Genomic DNA, 21,437 nt, shown 5'->3' with positions numbered 1-21,437 from the left:
TCCCTGTTTAATTTACAAGACAGAAGACTAATAACTACTTTCCTTCCTGTTGCAGGGTTCAGGAGCAGCTGTTAAAGGGGATTTTCTGTTGAGCAGTGATCACCTGATTGAAATGGCCACTAAACTTTACCGCACTACTCTCAGCCAAACCAAGCAGAAGCTCAACATTGAGATTTCTGATGAGTATGTTTCTTGTTTGCTTAAAAGCGCACTTCCTTCAATGCAATGTGCTGAAAAGTCGAGTATCTAATGTTAAACAAAACACTACTGTGTAACTAATGCTTCTTTTCTCTTGACAGAGTACTTGTATATCCAATATTCAATGAGTACTCATTTCTAGTATTCCTTTTGGCTTTTATTCCCTCAAAAATCATTAGAGAAAATGTCCTTTTCTTAACGTAGTTTCAAATAGAGCTGTGAAGCAGAAATACTGCATGAGATACAGTTAAAAGACAATGCATTTGAAGAAATCCTTTCATGTGTGAGCTGAAAACTTCACATGTTCCCCTCAGATGTTTATCAGTTAGGCAGAGTGGACACCAGGTGTCAAGTTCCAGTGAAAACAACAAAAGCAGAGTGAAAAGCACCTCACTAAATGCATGTCTATAAAGCTCTACCTTTTTTTTTTTTTTGTGATGGTGAAAAATATAATCTTAAAATTCCTGCTTATGGTGCTTCAGCCACCAGTTGTTGGTGTTTTGTTATTGTGGTTTTTGTTTGTTTGTTTCATAGTTTGGTTCAGTTTCATATTTCAGCCTTAAGTAAGGACTGAATTTGCAGTGTTTGCAATCATGGAATAAAAATATTTCTGTGTGAATTCATGAAGTCTGTTGAATAGGGCTCCATCACTTAGTCCACTGTTTTTATGTGTTCAGTTTGTTGTGCGAAGTACCCCCTGATTTCAGTAGTGTTGATTTGGTGGATTTATTCACTTTGAATAAAGAACAACATTTGGAAGCCTTTAATGTTAGTGAAGTAAAGTTTTTGCAGGCAAAAATTGAACCTTTTATCTGGCTGCACAGCGCTGATTGTATTCTAGAGTCCTGATGGTGATTACAGTTTGTATCTGTTCAGATTTGAGGGTTTATATAAAGGCTGATTTTGCTATTTCCTTGAAAATTACATCTGCCATTTTCCTTTGTTCCATCCATTGCCAGATGTGATTTAGTTCGTTTTTGCTGAAGTGTGTGTTTTTTAGCCTCTAGAAGAGTTGTGGCTGTCCCCATTAAGTTTCTAGTTTAGTGATTGCTACAGAAGAATAAAGTGCTGAAACAAAATTTAAGCATGCATTGCACTTGTCTGGCCTGCCAGCCTGCCTTACGTCTGGCCAACAGCCTGCTTTCTGGGAGCCTTGCATTTTGGGATGTGTTTTTGTTTCTTGCTTTGGAGACTAAAACCATTCAAGCGTGTATTGCTCTTGAGTTTATCCAGACTAAATAATTTTAAGTTTTGTTTGCTTCTTTTTGAGCAGCCCCATCTCTGTTCATGGTGAAGCTTTAACTCTCGTCTCCATGCCAGAGTTTAGATACAGGCATGACCAGGAACTGAGGAGAAAATTTGACCTCATTTTGACTACTGTACACTACTTTTTGGGAAGAGAAGTTCTAAAAGTAAAAATGCTTTTGATCCAGGACTATGTCTAGTCAGAGAAATACTATAGATATATATTATATCGGAGCAATGGCCCAGGAGCAGGGCCAGCTCTACTCCAAAGACATTTTGCCTGCCTATGTTGCCAGCACACTCGTAGGCAAGGCTTGAAGACATAGGAAAGGTCTAGGAAAACGCAGTGTTGGTGACAGGAGATGATGGCTCTGAGACCAGCTCACGTTTTCCAGATGCCTGCCTGGCGGGGAGCGCTGAACAAGTTAATCTGGGAGCGCCTGGGCTGTTCAGCAGGAAAGCGGGGCTGCAGGGCGGCGCGGCACGGCACAGCACAGCCACTTCCTCCCCTGAGCAATGCCGTCAGCTTGATTTGTGGTTTCCGGCTGGAGGATGAATTCTTTGAAGTTTTTGGCCTCTGCTGGAAGACTTTTTAAGGATGCTAAAAGGGAAAATCTGCTGGGTTACAAAGGACTTTTTAGGTCAGCAACTGCTGCATGTGAGCCAAAAAGCAGCACTGCCCTGTTTATTGCTTTTAATCTTGCTGTCCAGATCAGTGAGAAGTTTGATGCTCTGTATGAGCATGTTTTTTTTTTTTTTTTTTTTAAAGCGATTCTTCAAATTCATTGAAATTTCTCATCCAGTATAAAATGGTCAAATCCAGATTAATTTACCTTTAACTGTGAGAAGTATCTAAATCTCGAGATTGCTGAGGAGGAAATGAAGTTTCCTAATTGCTGAGCAGGGAGCTGTAAAGGCTAACTAAGTATTAGAAATAAGAGAGTTGTTAAAATGCTAGATATGCTAAGTAAGTGCAATCCAGAAGACAATGACTTGGAGTTTATTTTGCAGCACATTTCTGATGTGCCAGCAGGAAGGCACTCTGTGGACCTGCAAGTCTCAGCTATAAAATAGATTTAACAGTATTTTCCCTGTCTACTGAGATATTCAGAGACACTTACATACTATAAGTTCACTCCTGGCCTAAGGATTCAACATTCACCCCAATTTCTGCTGAGCTTTTGAAATGCTGCTCAGACAGAGCAATCGTCCTCCTCAACTGAGTGTATGTGGGTTTTGTACCAACGTAAGCCCTCTCTTTATGAGTTGTGGCTTCAGCTGCCCTCTGCTGAACTTTTTCTAAGTCACAGGGGTAATGGTGTTGAAGGGAATTGATAGATGTCTGGCATTTACTCAAGGTAACTTGAGTACTAGTACATTTATATATTAGTTTATCCACTTTTAAGTGGGAGAAAAGCTTATTTCCCTGACAAAGAATGTGTTGGTATGACTAATTTCTGTATGGTATGGTAAGAAAGTAAATTTCTCTATGGACAAGAAATAGTATCAGTATTGTTGCTTTGCTGGTTTTATATATATTATTTTATGAAAAGAAAACCCAACAACCATGTTTAATGTTTTTCTTTGACTACTAGTCTGCAGAATCTGGTTTTAAAAGATACTTAGCTCACTGATGCATTGTAGATGGTTGAAAACAGAGTACAAATAAATGACCAAAAATACTGTTAATGATGCTTTCAGCTTTCTCTCTAATTTTATTACATTGTTTATAAACTATTCCTGGAGAAGCAGGATCAGGTGTCTTTTTGTAGTTATAGCAGTGAAAGGAAGAAAGGCCTTCAAAAAGACTTCATCTGATCATGCATTTTTCCTCCTTTAACTAACATCCATCTTATTCCCTCCCCTAGGTTTCTGGTCCAGTTCAGACAGGACAAAGTGTGTGTGAAGTTCATACAAGGCAGCCAGAAAAATGGCAACATCCCAACTTGCAAACGAAAAAACAATCGGCTTCTTGAAGTGGCTGTCCCGTAACTGCAGCTGGTGCCTCTCCCTTTCATGGACTTGTTTCTTTGTAATAGTGCAATTTTAGTTTGGTTTTGCTGGTTTTACCCCTTTCTAGAGCTGTTGATGGCTAATAGCTTTGGAAACCCTTGGCAAAACATTTGATCAGTTGACTTCTTAACCTTTTCCTTTGTGCCATAGTTTTAACCTTCAACATGCAGATTTTTACCCAGTGGGGCATTTTTACCAGTTCGCAAGTTTTCTGGCATACATGAATCATTCTCTTTGTTTAGTGGCCATATTTTACTGCAGCATATCATAAACCCACATATTAATGGTAAATTACTCATATTCCTTAGTCTAGAGATCCACTTAACAGAAACTATATGTGACCTTGATGCTTAGTGACAACTTGTGCCCTGTGTCTTTTTATGCCAGCCTACCTGCTCTGGTGCTCTGACGCGCTCCTCCTTTGCTGGAGAGACTGGCAGAGCTGAGACTGAGACACTAACCATTGTAGTTAATTCTAGGATGTACGTAACTTGATCCTTTAGTAAATACAGCACGGGAACACCTAATTCTGCAAAATAGAAGGAACATATGATTGTACAAGCAGTTGTATGGATAAATTTTTAATTAAAAAAATGTGGAAATTTTGAAACGGGATTTTTAATTGGGTCAGATATTTTTAATAACTTTATAAAGTAGAAATAAGAATAAATTTAAAGAAGCTTATTTCATTCACAAAAGATATACAGTTTAAAGCATATTTTCTGTTCTGCTTTTTTCTTTAAATTATCAGTTAAGATTAGAGCCTGAAAAATGCAGTAGTATTCATAACACAAGTAACTGCTAGTTATTTAAACCGTTAGTTATCAAGCGAAGGGTTTGAGCCTTTCTTTTAGATATTGGCATGTACAATGTGCAATAAAACATACATGACATTTTGTGAAAAATTATTTATAATACATTTTTGTGTGCAAGAGAGAGGATTGGTGCAGCCTGCACAGACAGCGTAGGGGTTGAAATAGATTTGTGTTGTTAATTTGCAGTTTTTTAGAGTGTACACTACAGTTGTCAATTTGGGAAGAATACTTCAAATTAAAAATTCCTGAATTTGGGGGTCTGTATATAAATTGGTATTATGGTAATAAAACTGTTTTAATTCTGTGCTGTTTGGTACTCCTATGTTATAACCATATTTTTGTACTCCAAACTATTTTATATAACTCGTGTGCCTGATGTAAATGTGTGCACAGAAAATACAATCCAAGAGCTGCATTATAAACTTTCAGTGTAACTGATTGCACTTAATCTTTTATAAACCAGAAGCATTAGTTGAAATCCGTAAGAGGAGCTGCATTTTTAAGATAGAAGTAACTACTCACGTGAAGGGGTTGCTGAATGTGTTTGTTTTGTTGATGCAAGGACAGCTGAGAAACCATTGTGTTTTTGCAGTCTGATATAGGACAGATGAAGACCCTGGGTACTTGATGTGCAGTGCTGGAAGTCCAAGCATAAATAAAGAAAAGATAAAGAAAAGTCCAGAGTCTCGTTACTCTTCCGGTGGTGAAGTTATGTAGTACTAATGCCTGTGAAGGCTCCTCTGGGTAGTTCACCGTTAATGTTGGCTCTCCAGGTTAAAACTGTGTGTACAGAAGCTGATGTTCTAATGCTAATGGTGGCCTCCTTATCAATCTGAAAAAAAAAAGGAGCTGTTTTGGGTAATATTGGGTCTTACTTTGGGATTAAAGTGGATGGTTTTGCTATGATTTGGATACAAAACAATTGCTTTATCTGGTTGCTTAATGCTGCTGTTAGAAGTCCATGCACATGACCTTGAAAGGTGGGAGTAACCAAACTATGACAAAAAGTTACTTCATTATGATCCAAGTTTAACCCCCCCCCCTTTTTTTATTAATAACTAAGTGAGATTAATAGTTTAGTCAAATATAAAGCATTTTAGATGTTTTGTAATTAGAGATGCTTACAAAGGAAATCTTAGTATCAATTTATAATGCAAAATTAGGATACCTCAAAGTAATTATTCTATTGCCTTAAGAAGACAACACATAACTCCTAAATTTAAAACTAAAACCTGTGTGTTAGCATTCCTTCCTGGTAAGGACCGGAGGGTTTGTAAAACTGTTCGGTACCTTGAAAACCTTACAATAAGAACCACATGGAGCACGTTTTAAAAATGAATACAAGTAGAGGAAAGCAAACATTTGAATGATGGCTGATGTAATCCTGTAGTTGTTTGCAGGTAGGAAATGAGAGATTAAGTACATTTGAATGTTTGTCCAATGAAATTTAGGATATTTCAGGGTAATGTTAGGATATTTGACCCATGAAATTAACTCCATCACAGCCAGACCCAGTACACATCCCTTTTATTTTGTTGATCTTTGCAGCAAGTGGTGATAGCCATACTAGCATAACACTGGAAGAATGGCAAATTCCTCACTTTGATGTCTGTTGTTTCACTTCTTTTTCTGGAACATTACCATTTTTGCCTTGCATATTAGTTCATATGTTGTGATAGCTACCGTTTGACACCTACGCAGTTCTTAATGTACAGAGTGAGTTTTGCTGAACATGAATTATTTAGATATGCTAGTTGAGTCATGGTGTTTTGATGTTTAGATTTAAATATCTAGGATGTTGAAAATAAAAATGCGCGGTCAGCTAGTTTTTTCTTTTCCTCTGTATTCTTTTATAACCTTCTATCAAATGAAATTGTAAAGAGAAAACAACTACTCCTATGGTGCTAACTTTATGCGTCCTTTTACTTGTAAATTTTCATTTGTCATCTGAAAGCGGGGCGAGGATCATTTAGAAAAAATTGTTTCTTGCAATTTTCCAGAATCAAATAAAAATTCTGTTCCTAGACCTATGCTTTCTCTTTATCTGTACCTTCCTTACTGCTTTCAAATTTAAAAAGCACAGGCAGGTGGGATTTTAGGTTATATATGCACAACATTGGCGTGTGACTTGGAGAGACAAGAAATGTGTGTGATTCCTTGCTAATGCATTCACTATATGGAAAGGTCCTGTTTTTCCTAGCAGGATAGCATTGACTGAAGTACTTGCTCATTCAGCAGCACTGATTCCATCAGTTCTTCTGTACTTTTTGAGTGGAGCATACAGAGTATAAAGGATTATGGTGAAATTACAGTTGCCATGAATAATTCTTGTAAAAATGTATTTATGTAGATTGGGGGAGATTTTAATTGGCCAGTCTCAAAACGTTGGCTGGAAGGCAAAGAGAAAGAAGTGTGCTACAATTATTTTTTTAATTTATTTTTATTTATTTTTTATTTTTTTTAGGAAACAGATCACTCTTTCATGCTGCACCTGTCTAAGGTAAGCTAGGGCTATTGAAGACTTGGGGTTGGGAGAAGAATATCAAACTTAATCCCAACTTGCTATCAGCTAGCACCAGCTCTACTCCTGTTCCCTTGCACCCAGGGAAGAGTTGGGTATTCAAGCTTTAACTTAAAATTAATTAGGAAAGTTTGAGGGCATTGCAGTTGGCTTTGAGTATGATCAGCTGATGAAATTGTGTCCTAAAAGATTTTTAGAAACAAATTCTCTTTCTCTTTTAGCCTAAGCTTTTAAGACATTGGCATCTGACTTCCACTGACTAAGCAAAATTTTCAGGTATGAAACACAAAAGCCTCTTAGAGCAAAGAAAATCTGAAGAATCTGAATCTCTCTTCTTAATTCAGCTGATTTCTTACTTAACTGCACTTACCCCAAGGTAAGGCTCTGCTGTATAGCGTTCCGCTATGGGAAAGTAAAGGTCTGCCTGTCCAGATGACTGGCCAAACTATTGGTTAAACTTCACTCCTGCTTCTGCCAGAGCCCTTGCCCATGGATGGTGTGCCGATGAGCACACTGCCTGTGCCCTAGCTCCCTCGCCCACCACCTCAGAGACTTGTTTCTCACCTGCTGAGCACTTCACAGCAGTGGTGCTTAACAGCAGCCTCGTGTCAGTAGAGGCTGGTGAGCTGCCTTTGTGTTTGCAATCACTCTGATCTTTGGTACTGACCACAGGCTTTTTAGCATTAAGGGTGTCTGTGGCTTCCTCCCACATGCCTGGCATCTGAGTCTCTGGGCTTTGAGACTGAGCGGTGGAGTGTAAGCATGGCCGGAAGTTTGTGCCTTTTAGGCTGTTCATCCCTGGCCCCCGAGGGAAAGTGGGAGATTATGCTTTTTGCCACGTTAAATAGTGATTTTTACAGGCGTACCAGTATATTGATGCTGGATGGTCTCAGAGGTATCAGGTGCTGTTTCCCACTCTGTCTCTCATCACGTTCTGGTTTCCTCCAGTCCTCATTCCCTCCTGCTTTGATGGTCTCTACAGTGACAAAGGGAGGAGGGAATGTCTCGAGAGTAAAACACCAATTTTTTTCTTTCAGATTATTTTCTTCCATTATCTACCTCTGCATCCTGGCACCTTGGTTTCAGCTAAGTATATAGGAAATATTTTATTTCCCTTCTAGCTAGGAGCTGTTTTTAATAAGAGATGCTTTGTTCCCTTTCAGGCTAATTTGCTAGCTGTATCAGTATCACCAGTGCTTCCCAAAACTCTGACAAAAAGCAAAAGCAAAGCCTGAAACATGAAAAGCTTCTGTTGCTGTGTGTTCACTCTTATTGCTCTGTCTCTTCCTGTTAGAAGAGAAATCCACTTGAAGCAATGCTGTGATGAAGTCCCTGCTGCCTTGATTCACTGCACACAGTTTTCAAGGTTGCTTCTTGTAGCCTTAAAAAAGGAATCCATCAGAATATGAAATAGTAATTTCAAACCCAGGTGCCAAAAGGAGGGAACTCATTTATATTCAGATGCAGAGGAGCATTAAATAGCTGCAAATACCTTGGCTTTTACTTGCCTGTGTGCTGCCATAGCTATGGAAAGAGACCTTGGCATAAGTTTAACCATGAAGGATCCAATTGCAGGCGTTCAAAGCAATGCTGCCTGATCCAAAATCACCATAACCTATTAATTAAAATTTCATTTTTATTCATAAACTCCAAATGCTGTGGATGAGCTTTTAAGTGCAATGGAAGATCCTAATTGTTGATTGCATCCCAAACTTAATATTATACGAAGATTGTGAGCTATTGACGGCAGTTCCCTGAGTTTTCATTGACTGTTGTGGGAATAATGCAAAAAAAAAAAATTAAAAAATAAAATAAAAAATCAGCTATTTCTAATATAGGAAAAATTGGCTTTAAACAAACACCAGAAACTCGCTGTGACATAAATATATAACTTCCAAGCTCACAGTCTGCCCATTACTGGCACGAACACGTTCTCCCCGTTTCCCCTGTTTGAAAGCTTTTGCATTTAGGAAGTGGTGCTCTGTTGACATCGTGTGGTGTCTATCACATGCTGGGCTCCCAAGCACTGCGTGGTTCTGGGATGTGGTTCTTGACGCAGGGTAGACTAAAAATAGAAAAGAAAGGAGGACTGTGAGCTGTTAAATTTCAGTCTGTGAATGAAGAGGACCACATCCATCTATCTGGGTGGGATGGGGCAGGAGTGATGCCTCCTCTCACTGCCAGCACCCGCCCTGGGGATGCTGTGCGGGACCAGGTGACAGGCTACAGGGCACATAGCTGGGGGGGGTCCAATCCCCTGCCCAAAGCACCAAAGAAAACCCAACTCAAGAGGAGAGCTAAAATTGCTTTGCAGGGTTCAGCTTCAGCCACGTCTTCAGGCTCTTCTGTAGAATCAGGGCAAGGAAACCCTTTCCAAAGAGAGCAGCGTGTCTTATTCAGCTGCCAGACCCCCGGCTGCCATGGGTGGGGACCTATGGCTTTCTTCAGTCAGGGTGGAAGAGCAAAGCCTTTGTAGATTTGCTCTATTTTTGTTTCTGTGCTATAGATGACTCGCACTGTGCTAATCCTGGCCTGTAGCATTAGTTGGAGGCTTCCCTTGGTGTGGCTTTCTCCTGTTGCTTGGTTTTGCACTGCCAGATGTGCCCTTCTCCCACATCACCCCAGTGTGTGAGACTCTCTGACCATCTCTGCTAAGGCTCAGTGAATTTGTTTTGAAGTAGGGTATAAATAAATAAATAATAATTTTTTAAAAAAGATTTTTAAAAGGGAATGGAGCTAACCAGGAACAAAAATGAGGACCTTAAACTGCTCTCCCTGTTTCCCTAGGCACAGTGCCGCAGCCCTGTACCGGCTGCGCTTGGCAGGGCTTGTCACGGGGGGCGGCAGGGGGAGCGGTGTGAGGTGGCCAGAGGCAGCCTCTTGCTGGTCGGAGCAGAGCCATGCGGTGTCTCTGCAAAGGCATGGTTAAGAAATGGTAGCAAGCTCTGAGAAAAATGAGAAAGCCTGAGCAAGACAGGAGAGGAGAAATGCCAAAGCAAAAGCACAGCCTGAGCTGGAGGCCAGGAGCCATCTGGGTAGGGACCAGGAGCGGCCAGAGCAGCGGGTACAACCCTGACAAGACTGCAGCCTGTGGAGGAGCCCACGCTGGAGCAGTCAGGTGAGAAACGAGGAGCAGTGGCAGCAAAGGAGCCACCAGGTGCTGAGCACCACCTCCTGCTGAAGAGGGATGGAGGAAAGGGGGGGCACAGGTGAGACTAGAAAGGAGGCATGAGGTACAGGAGGAAATATAGGCCTCTTATACCCACTGCTTAGTGGTTGCTTCAGGAGCAGAGAAGAATTTAGCTGAAACTCGGGCTTTATAGAAACCACAGTTTTCTTTCTTCTGTTTTACTGGCACTCGGATGTGTGGCTGTAAACCAGAGAGCCAGGGTGGTGTCCCCTGTGTATGACCACTGAGGTCCACTGAATGCTGTCCTCGAGTGGTGGCAGACCTGCACCCCACGAGTGGGTGATACTGGACAGTGGCTTGTGGGTGTGATTTGCAGGGGATGAGGGATTTGTCAGCAACCACTGAACCAAAGTCACCTAACTATGTGCTTGAAAACCTGGACTCAAAGCCCAGAGCTTTGGTCAAAATGGTGGCTGTGCTACTCTTTCTGCTCCATTGCTTCACAGGTAGCTGAGGCAGATAGTGAAGTTCACAGTATAACCAGAAGTTCACAGTATAAACACTTGGGATTTAGAATTTTTAATTGCCTAGGGGATTTGGTCGCTGATTGTTTGTTTGTTTGCAAGGTGGCATGAAAGTCTCTGTGGCTTTGAGGCTACATTTTTTTTTCCTCATGTAAAAGTGATTTTACACAGAAGGCCTAATTTCCTCTTTTTTTGGAGTGAATTGGTTACTAATGCTGTTGAAAAATAGTTCTCAGTATTGAAAAAGAAAAACAAAATGGACCCGAGCAAGTACAGATGTACTCTGTACTTGCAGCTAATTCTTCCCTAAAGCTGCCTGTAACGCTAAAGCAGAGGCCGCGGTCCCACCGCACGGTGTGTGTACACGGGGACATGTTGTGTCTCCTCAGCAGGGCGGCCGGGCCCTCCCCGCGCCGGGAGCAGGAGAGGCCTCATGGAGCTGCGAGCCCAGCTCAGGCGCAGGCCCGAACTGCACGTTGGGCCGCCCGGCCTGCTTGCTGTGCTCCTGGCAGGCCTCAAAGGCTTGGTGAGCTCTGTCAAAAGACACTGTGTACCAAAATCTCAGTTGTTTTAAGTTCAGAAAGAGAAATGTGCTGGAATTTAACCGGCTGTTCTTTGAGAGCACACAGGGCAGAACAAGAAGTAGAAACCTCCATAATGTCGCTCCCAAGTCTTCACAAAGCGCATCTCAGTATTTCCCTCTCCCCTGTGCTGACTGAATTGTTACGAAGCAATATTTGTGTGGGGTTTGGTTCGGGAGCTTTGTTAGCACCACAGCATATGTCCTAATGAATACGGCTTCGGTAGACTGTGGGGAAGCCAGGCTTGCAAGACAGAAGGTAGTGGAAGTGTAGATTGCTGTATGATCGCACCACATATGTGTGGATTATGAGAGAAAATAAAGGCGAATACAAAACTAATGACTGTGTGAAACCTTCATCCCCCTCCAGCTGATGATAAAATACTCGTTGGCTCTGCAGGGGCCTGAATCTCTCCATTCTCATGCAGGTTTCTACACAGACACCAAGCGGATCATTACAGTGTTTCCAGCTGGGATCATAATGTCATTTCCTCTGCTATTTGCTTGCATTCCTTTTTCATATCTTCCCATCCCCTTCTCAGATTTACTGAAGAACTGCTTTGTGAATTTGCACTCTACCTACCCTAACTTTCTGGTGAGAAGGTTTCCCTTGGTGGCCAGAGACTTCCATGGGCCAAATATAGAGCCAGTGCCTACAGCTGGAATGCAGCAGAGGAGCGAGCACCTCCTTTCCAGATCTGCAGATGTGATAGGCAGTGCAAACAGGCTGGCGAGGTTCCTCAGGCTGGCGCGGCTCCAGGCCAAGCATCTCATCCTCTATCTTTAGGGAACGTGACGTATAAATCACGGCAGCTCGACAATGCCTGGAATGTGCTACCAGCAATCCCCGGCTGCCCTCCTCTTCTGAGAGCACGGTGCCTCCTCTCCCAGCACTTTGGTGTAAATACGGAGCGTGGATGCATTGTTCGAGCTTTTGAGTTTTTGAGCCTGGTTTCTACGTGCGTTCTGACAATGGATGTGAAGATGGAAGCAAGAAGAAATGCGGGGAGCCAGCACGGTGCTGGCATGCTTTGAAAGCTGACTCCTTGGATCCAGATGTTCTAAATCACATGTGGAGAAGTGTTTGTGGTCAAATGCCGTTTGAAACTGATTGTTGATAGTCTCCTGAGACAGCTTGTGACAAATTGTATAATAAAAACGCTAAAAATAGCATAGTTATTCCCTGGAAAAGCAAAGTTCCCACAATTCAATGAGCTGGGAAAATTGTTGAACTTTCTTTGGACACAATGTGCTCATTTTTTTGTTCTTCAACCTTCCGTGGGTCTCTCTTCTTTTTTTCTTATGGTCTATACTTCTTATACCAGCTCCAAGAACCACGTTTCTGGCCTCAAACTGTAGGTGAACGCCCTAGTCATCGGTGTGAAAAACACTCTCCCCCACTTCTTGGGCCTAACAGTTAGTTCCCTGGTGCTGCTGACTGTTGTGAGTTTGTCTTGGTAGAAGAGATTTTCTTTTAACTGTGAGGAAAGCAAGCTCTCAAGACACATAGTGATAAAATCAAGACGGGTTCAGTCTGTCTGCTACTGGAGAAAATGTCCCCTTTACAAAAACTACCCTCCTGTGTGCTTGTATTTTGTATTTCTCTCGTGTTGGAGTTAGCTACAGATTCTGTCTTACTCTGGCATGAAATTGCAGCTTCGCAGCTATGTATACTTATTTAAAATGTTCTTGCTGGTAAATTTTGGAGAAAACCTTGGAAACAGGAGCTCAGCTGAAGTAGTGCATTGGGATAATCTTCTTGCAGGTGATGATTTCAACCCAAACTCAATATAGTGAATTGTCTTATCTGACCATTCTTTTTGGAGACTGGTGATACTTAAACTTTCAGCAGAGTTGGTGATTGAAGCCGCCAGCATTTTAACGCATGCCTTCAGTTGCAGTCCTGGTCCCGCACACCAAAGTCTCATCTGATTCTTTCTGCTGGATGCAAAACTCCACATACACATCAAAGCACGCACCGAAACCACTGTTGCTCCTCTGCGGCCAGGTAGGTCATCAGCTGATGTGCATTTTTGTGTTTTCACCCACTGCTGCGGGGCTATGGAGCTTTGCTTGCTAAGCATCTGATGTGCAGCTGTTCCTTGCCCTGTAAAAATCTGAGGCACACAGCAAATTTAGGGGTAGAGTAAAACCAAAGAGATGGAGCAGAGTACAATAAAGAACATGGATGTTTTGTAAGTGTTGCAGATGCAATTGAAAAGTCTCTGGTTTCACAATGAAATGAAGTTTGTGCTGAGTTGCAGGTTTGAAGTTTAGATCCCGCATGACGTCTTGAGAATAGCATTTGTAATAGATTCAGTCTGCTGACAGGCGGACTCCCCATCCCAAAACCACCATCACAGTTGTCTCCAGGCTCCTGCCAAGCACTGCCTGAAATAGCATATAATAAACGATAGTGAACTGAAGTTTCTTTTTCTTCTGTGAAGATGAAATGAAGTACATGGTGGTGATGGGAATGGCTATGGTCTCCTCTTTGGATTTTCTCAAGGGAAAGGACAAGAAGCAGAGCAGCAGCAAACCCTGCCTCTCTTTTTGTATTCATGGCCCCAGCTTCCTTCCAGCTTCTGGAATGGGAGGAAGGCAAAGTACTGTCTCTCACTTGCAATAGGAATGATGTAAATAAATGTGTTTGTTTGTAGGTCTATAGTACGTCCAACCCTCCTATGGGTCCTTCCTCCAGCACTGCTCTGGACCCACTGGTAGTACATAAACAGGGCTCTCAATGTCAGAAAAGTTAATTGGCTGTATAGTGCACAGAGAACAAAATTGCTTTCCCCAAGATTCATTCATCAATTATGGTTTGCTCTGCATGGTGCAGTTTGAACCATTTTCTGGACATGGGAGAAGTGTGTCAGACAGAAAGAGAGGAAATTACTGTTATAATAAATGACCAGGTGCATATGTGCATGACGGCGTGTTTTAAGTGTTCCAAAGTAGGTATCCTATTAACAACCTAATGAACATGCAAATGCGGAGCCAAGGATTATCATTATATTCGAGACAGTAACGCACATTTTGTTTTTTGCTTGTAACTAATGAGAGCATTGTCTGGCATCCCCTGAGCAAGGTTGTTTGCACGTCTTCTGCGAGGAGGACGTAGCAGCCAGCCAGCAAGCTGTGCAAACCTCCTCTCTCCTCCTCGCAACCCCCTCTCTGCCGCCCAGCCTTGCCTTGTGCTTCTTGAGGAGTGTTTCGCCAGCCTCCGGGCAGAGCCGCTCAGCTGGGGGCGCCAGCGCTGGAGTTAAAGCTAAAGCCAAGTCAGCTGCAGTAAGCGCTCGAGCTGTATTTTTAATTAAGGTTTTAATGGAAATGGCGCGTTTGTCCCTCCCTGGAGAACGCGCAGAGAGGAGAGTGCTGTGCAGCGTGTTATGAAAGAAACAGCGTTGCCATTTGCACTTCAAGTGGGTCAATGTACATGGAGAATAGGCAAAGTGACCACGTGGAGGAGGAGACGTCAGGTATTTCTTAAGGGCTTGTCCGGCGTGCTCAGTTCACTCAGCTGCTATTTGCTTTAAAATTGTTCAGCAGGACTCGAGAGCTCCCAGCATCCTGTGGGATGTGGCCCCCTTGGAAAGAATCTCCTGCGAGGGTGCACGGGGATCTGCGAGCCTGTCCGCTCCCATGCTGACTCCAATGATGCTGTTATTGACCTTGTCTCATTATTGATGTTAAATTGGCTTGCTAAGTGGCATTTAATTACTTTCCTATGTGTTAGCAGGAATAGCTCATGTTGTAGAGCACTCTGTGACCTGTGCTGCCCTGGAACGCTTCTCTGATGCTAGGTAATACAGGAGGAAAACTGATCGCTGTGGTGTCCTGCTGTGGTGTCCGCTCTTTGTGCTGCTGCCTGCAAATTGCCTGCTCCCAGAGAAGGTCCTCTCCTGTGCCCAAGGCCTCGCTCACTGAACACATGCAATCTTCTGAGGCAGGGATGGTCAACAACAGCCACTGCACTCAGGACCTCTCCCAGCAGGCCTCCTGTGACATAGGGGATTATAGCTGCTCCTTGAATGCAAGGATCGGTAATGAACACGTGTCAGCTGGGGAAAGAAATAATGCAGTGTATTTTTTGTAGGGAACCTGTTGGTTGCTCCTGTGGCTGATGATAACGTGGGAAGGAAGGAGTGGTACAGAATCCCCCCCCTTATACAGCTCTTGGTACTCCATGAGAAATGCCTGACAACCACAGTCACCCCCCATGCTCTCTGTTTTGGGGTGCTTGTGTCATGTCACCACCTGTAGCAGAAGTCAGTAATAGCCAAAATGTAATTGCCAGATGCAGGCATTGCTTGCTGCCCCGTTTTCATGGATTTATTCCTACCTTTGCAGACAAAATCATTAAGTCTGTGTATCTCAGAGAAATATTAGCTGCCACCTGGTAGTTGGAGGTCTTCAGCCCAATGTCCTTGCTCAGGGAAGGACCAGAGAGCAGACCTGCTTGGGGCGTGCTTGCAAACCTCCAGGGACGGAGCTGGTACAGCTTCTGTGGGCAGCCTGTGTCCAGGCCATGTCCTGTCATATGGGTGCCCTCCTGGCTGTGTTACATGCGGTTAGGAAATTTGGATCCTTTATTCAGAGCTGGGACAGAGCCATCTGCTTTTGTAGCATATTCTCTCTTGTTCATTCATGAGATAAAATGAGATTGATTCGGGAGCAGTTGCAGAGGGAATTCAAATGTCTTTCCGGGCCATCAGATATCGTCGAATTTGTTAGTGTTTCAGGACTGATCAGATCATGGCTCTGAAGTCTGGAGACCAGGGAAGTTTTACACCGTAATGTAAAACAAAATCCTCTTGGCTTGAGGTAAGCCACTTAGTCTGCTCACTGTAACACGGGGAGAATAATATTTACCACCTGGTGCTAGTGCGGGGATTAATGTTTGGTAGGTGCTGTGAAAATGAAAATATATGATTCATGGAAAACCTCTTGTCTGCAAGGAAAGTTAGGCACATGGGGAGTCTCTGGCTCCTGTCCTTTGGTGTGAGCCTCATTGTTTTGTTATTATTATGCTTAATATAATCAAGTGGATCAAGATATGAAAGCGGTGGTTTCCTTTCCACTCTTCCAACAGGCAAGCAAGTGTAGAGACCCACATGGGGTACGAAAAGCAAAGAAATGAGTTCTTAAAGTGAAGATGGCTGACGATGCACGCACAGGCATGGGGACCCACCGCTTAGGGCAGCGTGGGGTTTGAAAAGAAAGACGAGGACACAAGGTAGCCAAATAAAAGGCTGCAAGGACTAAAGGCTGTAATTATGGGAAGGTTAATGTATGCAAGCAGAGCAAGGTATATTTATTTGCTAAATTGCCTATTGAAAGCTTTGCCTTTGAACAAGGCAGGGTCACCCCGGTACGTCTCGCACTACGCCTGCCTGCGCTGGCCGGGCCGAGGACAGCTGAAGCGGGTCACCAGCTGCAGGCCGGGCAGCCCAGCGCTGCTGTGGCAGAAATGTACGGCCCCGGGAGCTAACACATGAAGACGTGAGGTGTTTGATCGCCCAGCAGTGTTTTCCCACAGTTCATGAATATGCTTATCTCTGGAGTTTTGTAACGTGTAGGCTTTAAAGCAGCTGAGTCCTAAAGCTTATCAGATGCATCAGCTAGGGCCTAAAATCCTGAAAGCAAATTTTGCTTAGCTGAAAAGGGAGATTTAATGGCAATGTGCAGTGAAATTGTCTCCGCTCCTTTCATTTGTGTGAGATAAAGGCTCTTTCAGGCAAGGTGCTGCTGAACTTAAACCACAGAGTGCAGGGAGAAAAGCTCTGCTAAATGCCTGGGTGATGTCTTTGAAATGATGAACGCCATTCTCCGATTAAATGGGGTAAGATTGCTTCAGGATGCGTGAGAGTCACTCCAAATGATTTCAAGACACAGGTATAACAACCTGAAAGACAGAGTGGTGACAGCAGCGACGGGGTGATGGCACGGGACCATCCAGTCCCAGCAGATGCAATTGTTCAGGAGAATGTGGTGTGAGGGGGGGGATTAATAGTGTCTGGGATTTAGAACAACTCATTTTGTATTAGCTTCTTTTTTGACGAAGGAAAATTAGCAGAAAGCAAAAGGAGAGGCCACACAATCCCACCAGGGCTGGCAGAGCTCAGAGGAGAACCCTTGAGCACAACCTGAGTGTGCTTTGGAGCGAGGAAGGCTCCTCTGTGAAGTGTGGATCTTGAATGTTTCGAGGTGTGTGGCTGAAGATCTCTGAGCCCACCTTGTGGAAACACGTGAAAGCCCTTGAGATGTCTCATGCCTAGAGACGTTATTTGTTGTTTATAAATGCAAGTTTTATAGCCTAAAGCAAATCAGCAAAAACTCTTATTTATGATTCTGTGTTGCTAAAGAGGCTTTCATGCTCATAGATTACCTACCTATACCCTCCTTACTCACGCTTGGGATTCACCAGCGCTACACACAAAACTGATTTTTGGCAGGCAGGGGCAGTGCTCTCACACTGACATAAAGTATTTGTTCCTGACCAGCTGGAAGGACTTCTGCCAAAACACAGGGCATCTATTGGTTTTAATCTCAATTTGAATATGTATTGCATTGCCATGTTTTCTCAAGTCCTGTGACTTCCCCTAATAAAAGGCTCACGGTCTCAAAGGCTGTGAGAGCAAAGTCAGGCTTACTCTTAACCATCTGGCAATAGCCTGACATGATGAAAATTATTGCTCGTTCTAGAGAGCAAGCGATTATTTTGGTTTTTAATGACAACTGTGGATTCCAAGTTTGAACACCACAAACAGGAGCCCGTTGAACTGATCCATATCCTCTACTGACACGCGGCGTTTTTTCAGATGGGAGTATTTTCCCTTTTAAAGAATTACAAATTCCTGCAGCTGGTGACTGAACTGGAACAAAGCCAGCAGCCTCCAAGGTGCTTCTGCCGATGCAAAAGCCTGTTTAGCTCTCACCTTCAGATCACTGTACAAACAGTATCTAGGTGATGCTCAGGACCGCAGGCAATACCTGTTTGCATCCTTGCAAGTCCAAAGGGTGCCACCAGGAGGGAGAGACGTACAAAGCCTGAGACTAACTGAGTCAAATGCCAGCGTGAGCACAGGATCCTCTCCGGCTTCATACGTGGCAGCCCTTCCTCTGGAAATACATTCTCAGCCCTTTGTTTAACGCCTGCCCCCAGCCCACCCGGCCACCTTCTCCAAGACATTGCAGTCCGTAGAAGAGCCCGACATCAACACGTGGCCGCTGTGACCTCACAGCGTGAAGGACGCTCTGTTCTGTTGGTGTTACACACCCCTTCCCCTGCGGCTTACCCAGTTATGCACAATGCCAGGCCCATTCCCCTCTCTGCAGGAGGAGGATGAGGGAGCAGAGCAGGGGCTGGGAGGCACAGGGCTTGTGGGGAGACCCGGTGGGGTGGGTGCTGCTGCCCCGCTCGGTGGGCTGTGGGTCAGTGGCTGCTCGGGAGGAGGTTGTAGGTCGCCTGGAGGTAAGCGAGAGGTGGAGCAAGGCAGGTGGTGGAGGTGAGCAATGCCTGGATATCCTGCTTTGTGGTACCGGGGGCTTTCCCCAAGGAAGGCAGGGTTTTGGGGGAAGGTGAAGCTGGCTGGCTGGTTGGAGGGCTAGTGGGGAAAGGAGACTTGAGCCTTGCTGAAAATCTGGCCACCCTGAAATCATTCTCCTTGCTTCCCACACCCTTTCAACTTCTCTGTTCTTTTCCATCCCTAGCGGCCCCCTGATCCTTCCTAAGCCTGTTTCCCCAGCCACAGATGGCCCCAGGACACCCTTCCTATCCCTTTCTCTGTCTGCTTTGGACTCTGCTGCTATGAAGATTTATTTTGCAGCTGCAAGGCTTGAGAGCAAAGTAAATCTTCATTCTGGGGGTGGCAAAATTTGCTGTAGCCCATGTGCTGAAAAGCCTTGGGCTGGCTCTGCTGCCACATCTTGTTCTACTTAAACTGCTGCTTTTAATAGACCCAAAATGTTTGTGTTACAAAAGATGTTTCCTTCTCCTCCAGCAGAGCCATGTGGGCTTGTCTGTTCATTTCAGACGTACCCTTGCTGGGGGAGCCGCTGCCAAGGCTGCGTTGCGTTAGCTCATGGGGCACTAATGACACCAGGATTAGCAGACCACCCAGCTGGAAGTTTTCTCTTGGACTTTGGTTTCTGTTGAAGCTTGGTTGGAACTTGTTTCAAGGGCATTTGAAACTTCTCATGAAAGCACATTTCAGATGCCAGCTCCAACCTTTAAATACCTAGCTGAAAGTAGGGCTTGACAGCTGGCATACGTTGTGGATTTGGGGGGTTGCAGAGTAATCGATACCTTTGTGTGGGAGCCGGGAAGCTGGTGATAGCAAAGCAGTGCTCCTTTACCTTACATCTTTACTTCTTTCCCTTTTCAGTGTTCTTCTCGGCCAGTGGCATTTCTTTCTCACCAGGTATCTCTTGGCAGAGATTTCAGATGCTGGCAAGAATCAATATCTGCAAGATCTGGTTGAAGTTAAGGCACGGATCTCGAAGCCACACTAAAAGTTTTGGCTCTGTAATGCTTTTGGGTTGCCTGCAAAGATTCTGCTGTGAATCTGTGTTTTTTAATATCCCTGTGAGATCTAAAGGGCGGTATATAAAGAATAGGACATTGTCTCTGCAGTAGTGATTTATGGGACCACCACTTCTCCCCTACCTCATCTCAAGCACATTTTGGTGGCAAACAAGGCTGGCTCAGTGGGAGAGCTCAGACCTGGTCCCCCCAGGTGTTCAGGTAGCCACGTCTGGGGTGAGCAGCCTCACGGTTTGCTCTTAGCCCTTGCCCAACATGGTCAGCATGGCTTGAAGCCTAACTTGCAGTGGACTCATTTGCCTTGTTTGTGAAAGGGTACGACTGCCTTCTTGATACCACCGCCTTCTTGATACCACCACCTTCTTAACCACCACGCGGCCTTGCCAATGCTTCAAGTTCAGTCACACCCACAGCCCGCAGCTCGAAATGATCAATTAACTCCTAACGTGCTTTTCCTCTACAATAATGATTGCACCAAAATGTGACCGCCCTCCCAGGGTCTCCGGGGAGGACCTCCTCCTTCAGATGTCCCCCTTCAGCCAGCTGTTCTTGGCCACCTGCCCCACGCCGGGCCGCGAGGCCGGGCTGAAGCGCAGCAGCTGGCCGATGAGGGCTCGGCAGGGCTCCGGCAGCGGGGGCAGCCCCTCCGGGTACAGCACCCCCTTCTTCTGCTGCTGGGGCATGCTGCGGATGCGGGTGTCGTTGAAGGGCATGTAGCCGGTCACCATCACGAAGAGCATCACCCCCAGGCTCCACATGTCGTACTTCTTGGCGTCGTAGGGGATGCCCAGCAGCACCTCGGGGGAAGCATAGGCTGCTGACCCGCAGAAGGTGGTGCTCAGGTCCGGATAGCTGTTGGCCTCCTTGCTGAACCCAAAGTCGGTGAGCTTGGCCCGGCGGCCGTCCGCGGTGAGCAGTACGTTCTCGCACTTGAGGTCCCGGTGCACCAGGTTGCGGTCGTGCAGGTAGCGCACGGCCCCCACGACCTGCGCAAAGATGTCCCGGGCCTCGGGGACGCAGGGCAGCTTGCCCAGCTGCTGCACCAGCTGCAGCAGGTCGGTGGCCGCTGCTTCCATCACGATGTAGAGCTTCCCGTTGCACACCTCGATGAACTCGAAGATGCGCACGATGTTGGGGTGCCGGATCTTGCGCAGGATGGAGAGCTCCCGGGGCAGAAACTTGTACACGAAGGCTGGGGGGGCTCGTCGCCGGTCCACCACCTTGACGGCTAAGGGGACCTTGTATTTGCTGGAGGTGACCGCTTTCACTTTGGAGAAGCTGCCCTCCCCTAAGGTCTGGCCCAGCTTGTAGCCCAGCTCACAGAGCAGCTTCTCACCTGCGTCCGTTTTTGGCATGTTGAGCGATCCTGATGGGCTTTACCAAAGCAGGTGTTCTGCTCCAGGGCTTGAAAACTTCAACACATGGTGCGTGGCAGTTGGTGACCTTCACTCTCCCCCCATGGTCCCACAGGTGCCACTGTGGGCTTCAGGGCTCACCTGGGCATTGTGATGAGGTGGAGAACTGTGGGGCAGTGCCTTTGTGAGACGTCAGGGGTGTCCGGTGCTTCCCACCATTCCTGGGTGTCCTGGGCATGCCCACACACACACGGGGAGAACTCTCACTGCTGAATATATATTATTTTATATATTATATTTATTTATATATGTATTTTTTAAGCCATTTTTCTCTTCATTTGCATTTTCAAGATAGAGAATTGTCTGATGATGAGTTTAAACATGAGTGTTCTGGCGTGAACAATCACCGTGGGGACCCTTTTCTGCAGGATACTGGTTATATTAACAGCAGAACTGCACGGAGTGGCACAGGAGAGTGATTTCTACCGTGTCTAATTTCAAGCCACCTCGG

The 21,437-nt window shown here is 44.9% G+C and overlaps 2 protein-coding genes across 7 annotated transcripts in view; one reads left to right on the top strand and one right to left on the bottom strand.

Moving 5' to 3' along the window:
• The window catches only part of MYO1B (myosin IB), a 185,761-nt gene extending 179,464 nt beyond the window's left edge, over nucleotides 1-6,297 (top strand). For all 6 annotated transcript variants that reach the window (XM_066999045.1, XM_013187484.3, XM_066999046.1 and 3 more), the window contains 2 exons: nucleotides 56-183; nucleotides 3,312-6,297. In XM_066999045.1, the coding sequence (XP_066855146.1) occupies nucleotides 56-183; nucleotides 3,312-3,435 (252 nt within the window). In that variant the 3' untranslated portion in view covers nucleotides 3,436-6,297. The remainder of the gene's footprint in view (nucleotides 1-55; nucleotides 184-3,311) is intronic.
• A 13,721-nt stretch (nucleotides 6,298-20,018) lies between these two features.
• Nucleotides 20,019-20,926, bottom strand: TSSK6 (testis specific serine kinase 6). The gene has a single exon (XM_013187609.3). The coding sequence runs from the start codon at nucleotides 20,924-20,926 to the stop codon at nucleotides 20,093-20,095; it is 834 nt and encodes a 277-aa protein (XP_013043063.1). The 3' UTR covers nucleotides 20,019-20,092.
• Between the last annotated feature and the right edge of the window lie 511 nt (nucleotides 20,927-21,437).

The sequence above is a fragment of the Anser cygnoides genome, chromosome 6, assembly GCF_040182565.1.
Source record: "Anser cygnoides isolate HZ-2024a breed goose chromosome 6, Taihu_goose_T2T_genome, whole genome shotgun sequence".
NCBI classification, from domain to species: domain Eukaryota; kingdom Metazoa; phylum Chordata; class Aves; order Anseriformes; family Anatidae; genus Anser; species Anser cygnoides.
The sequence above is the reverse complement of the archived record's forward strand: the minus strand, read 5'-3'. Positions and strand labels throughout refer to the sequence as shown.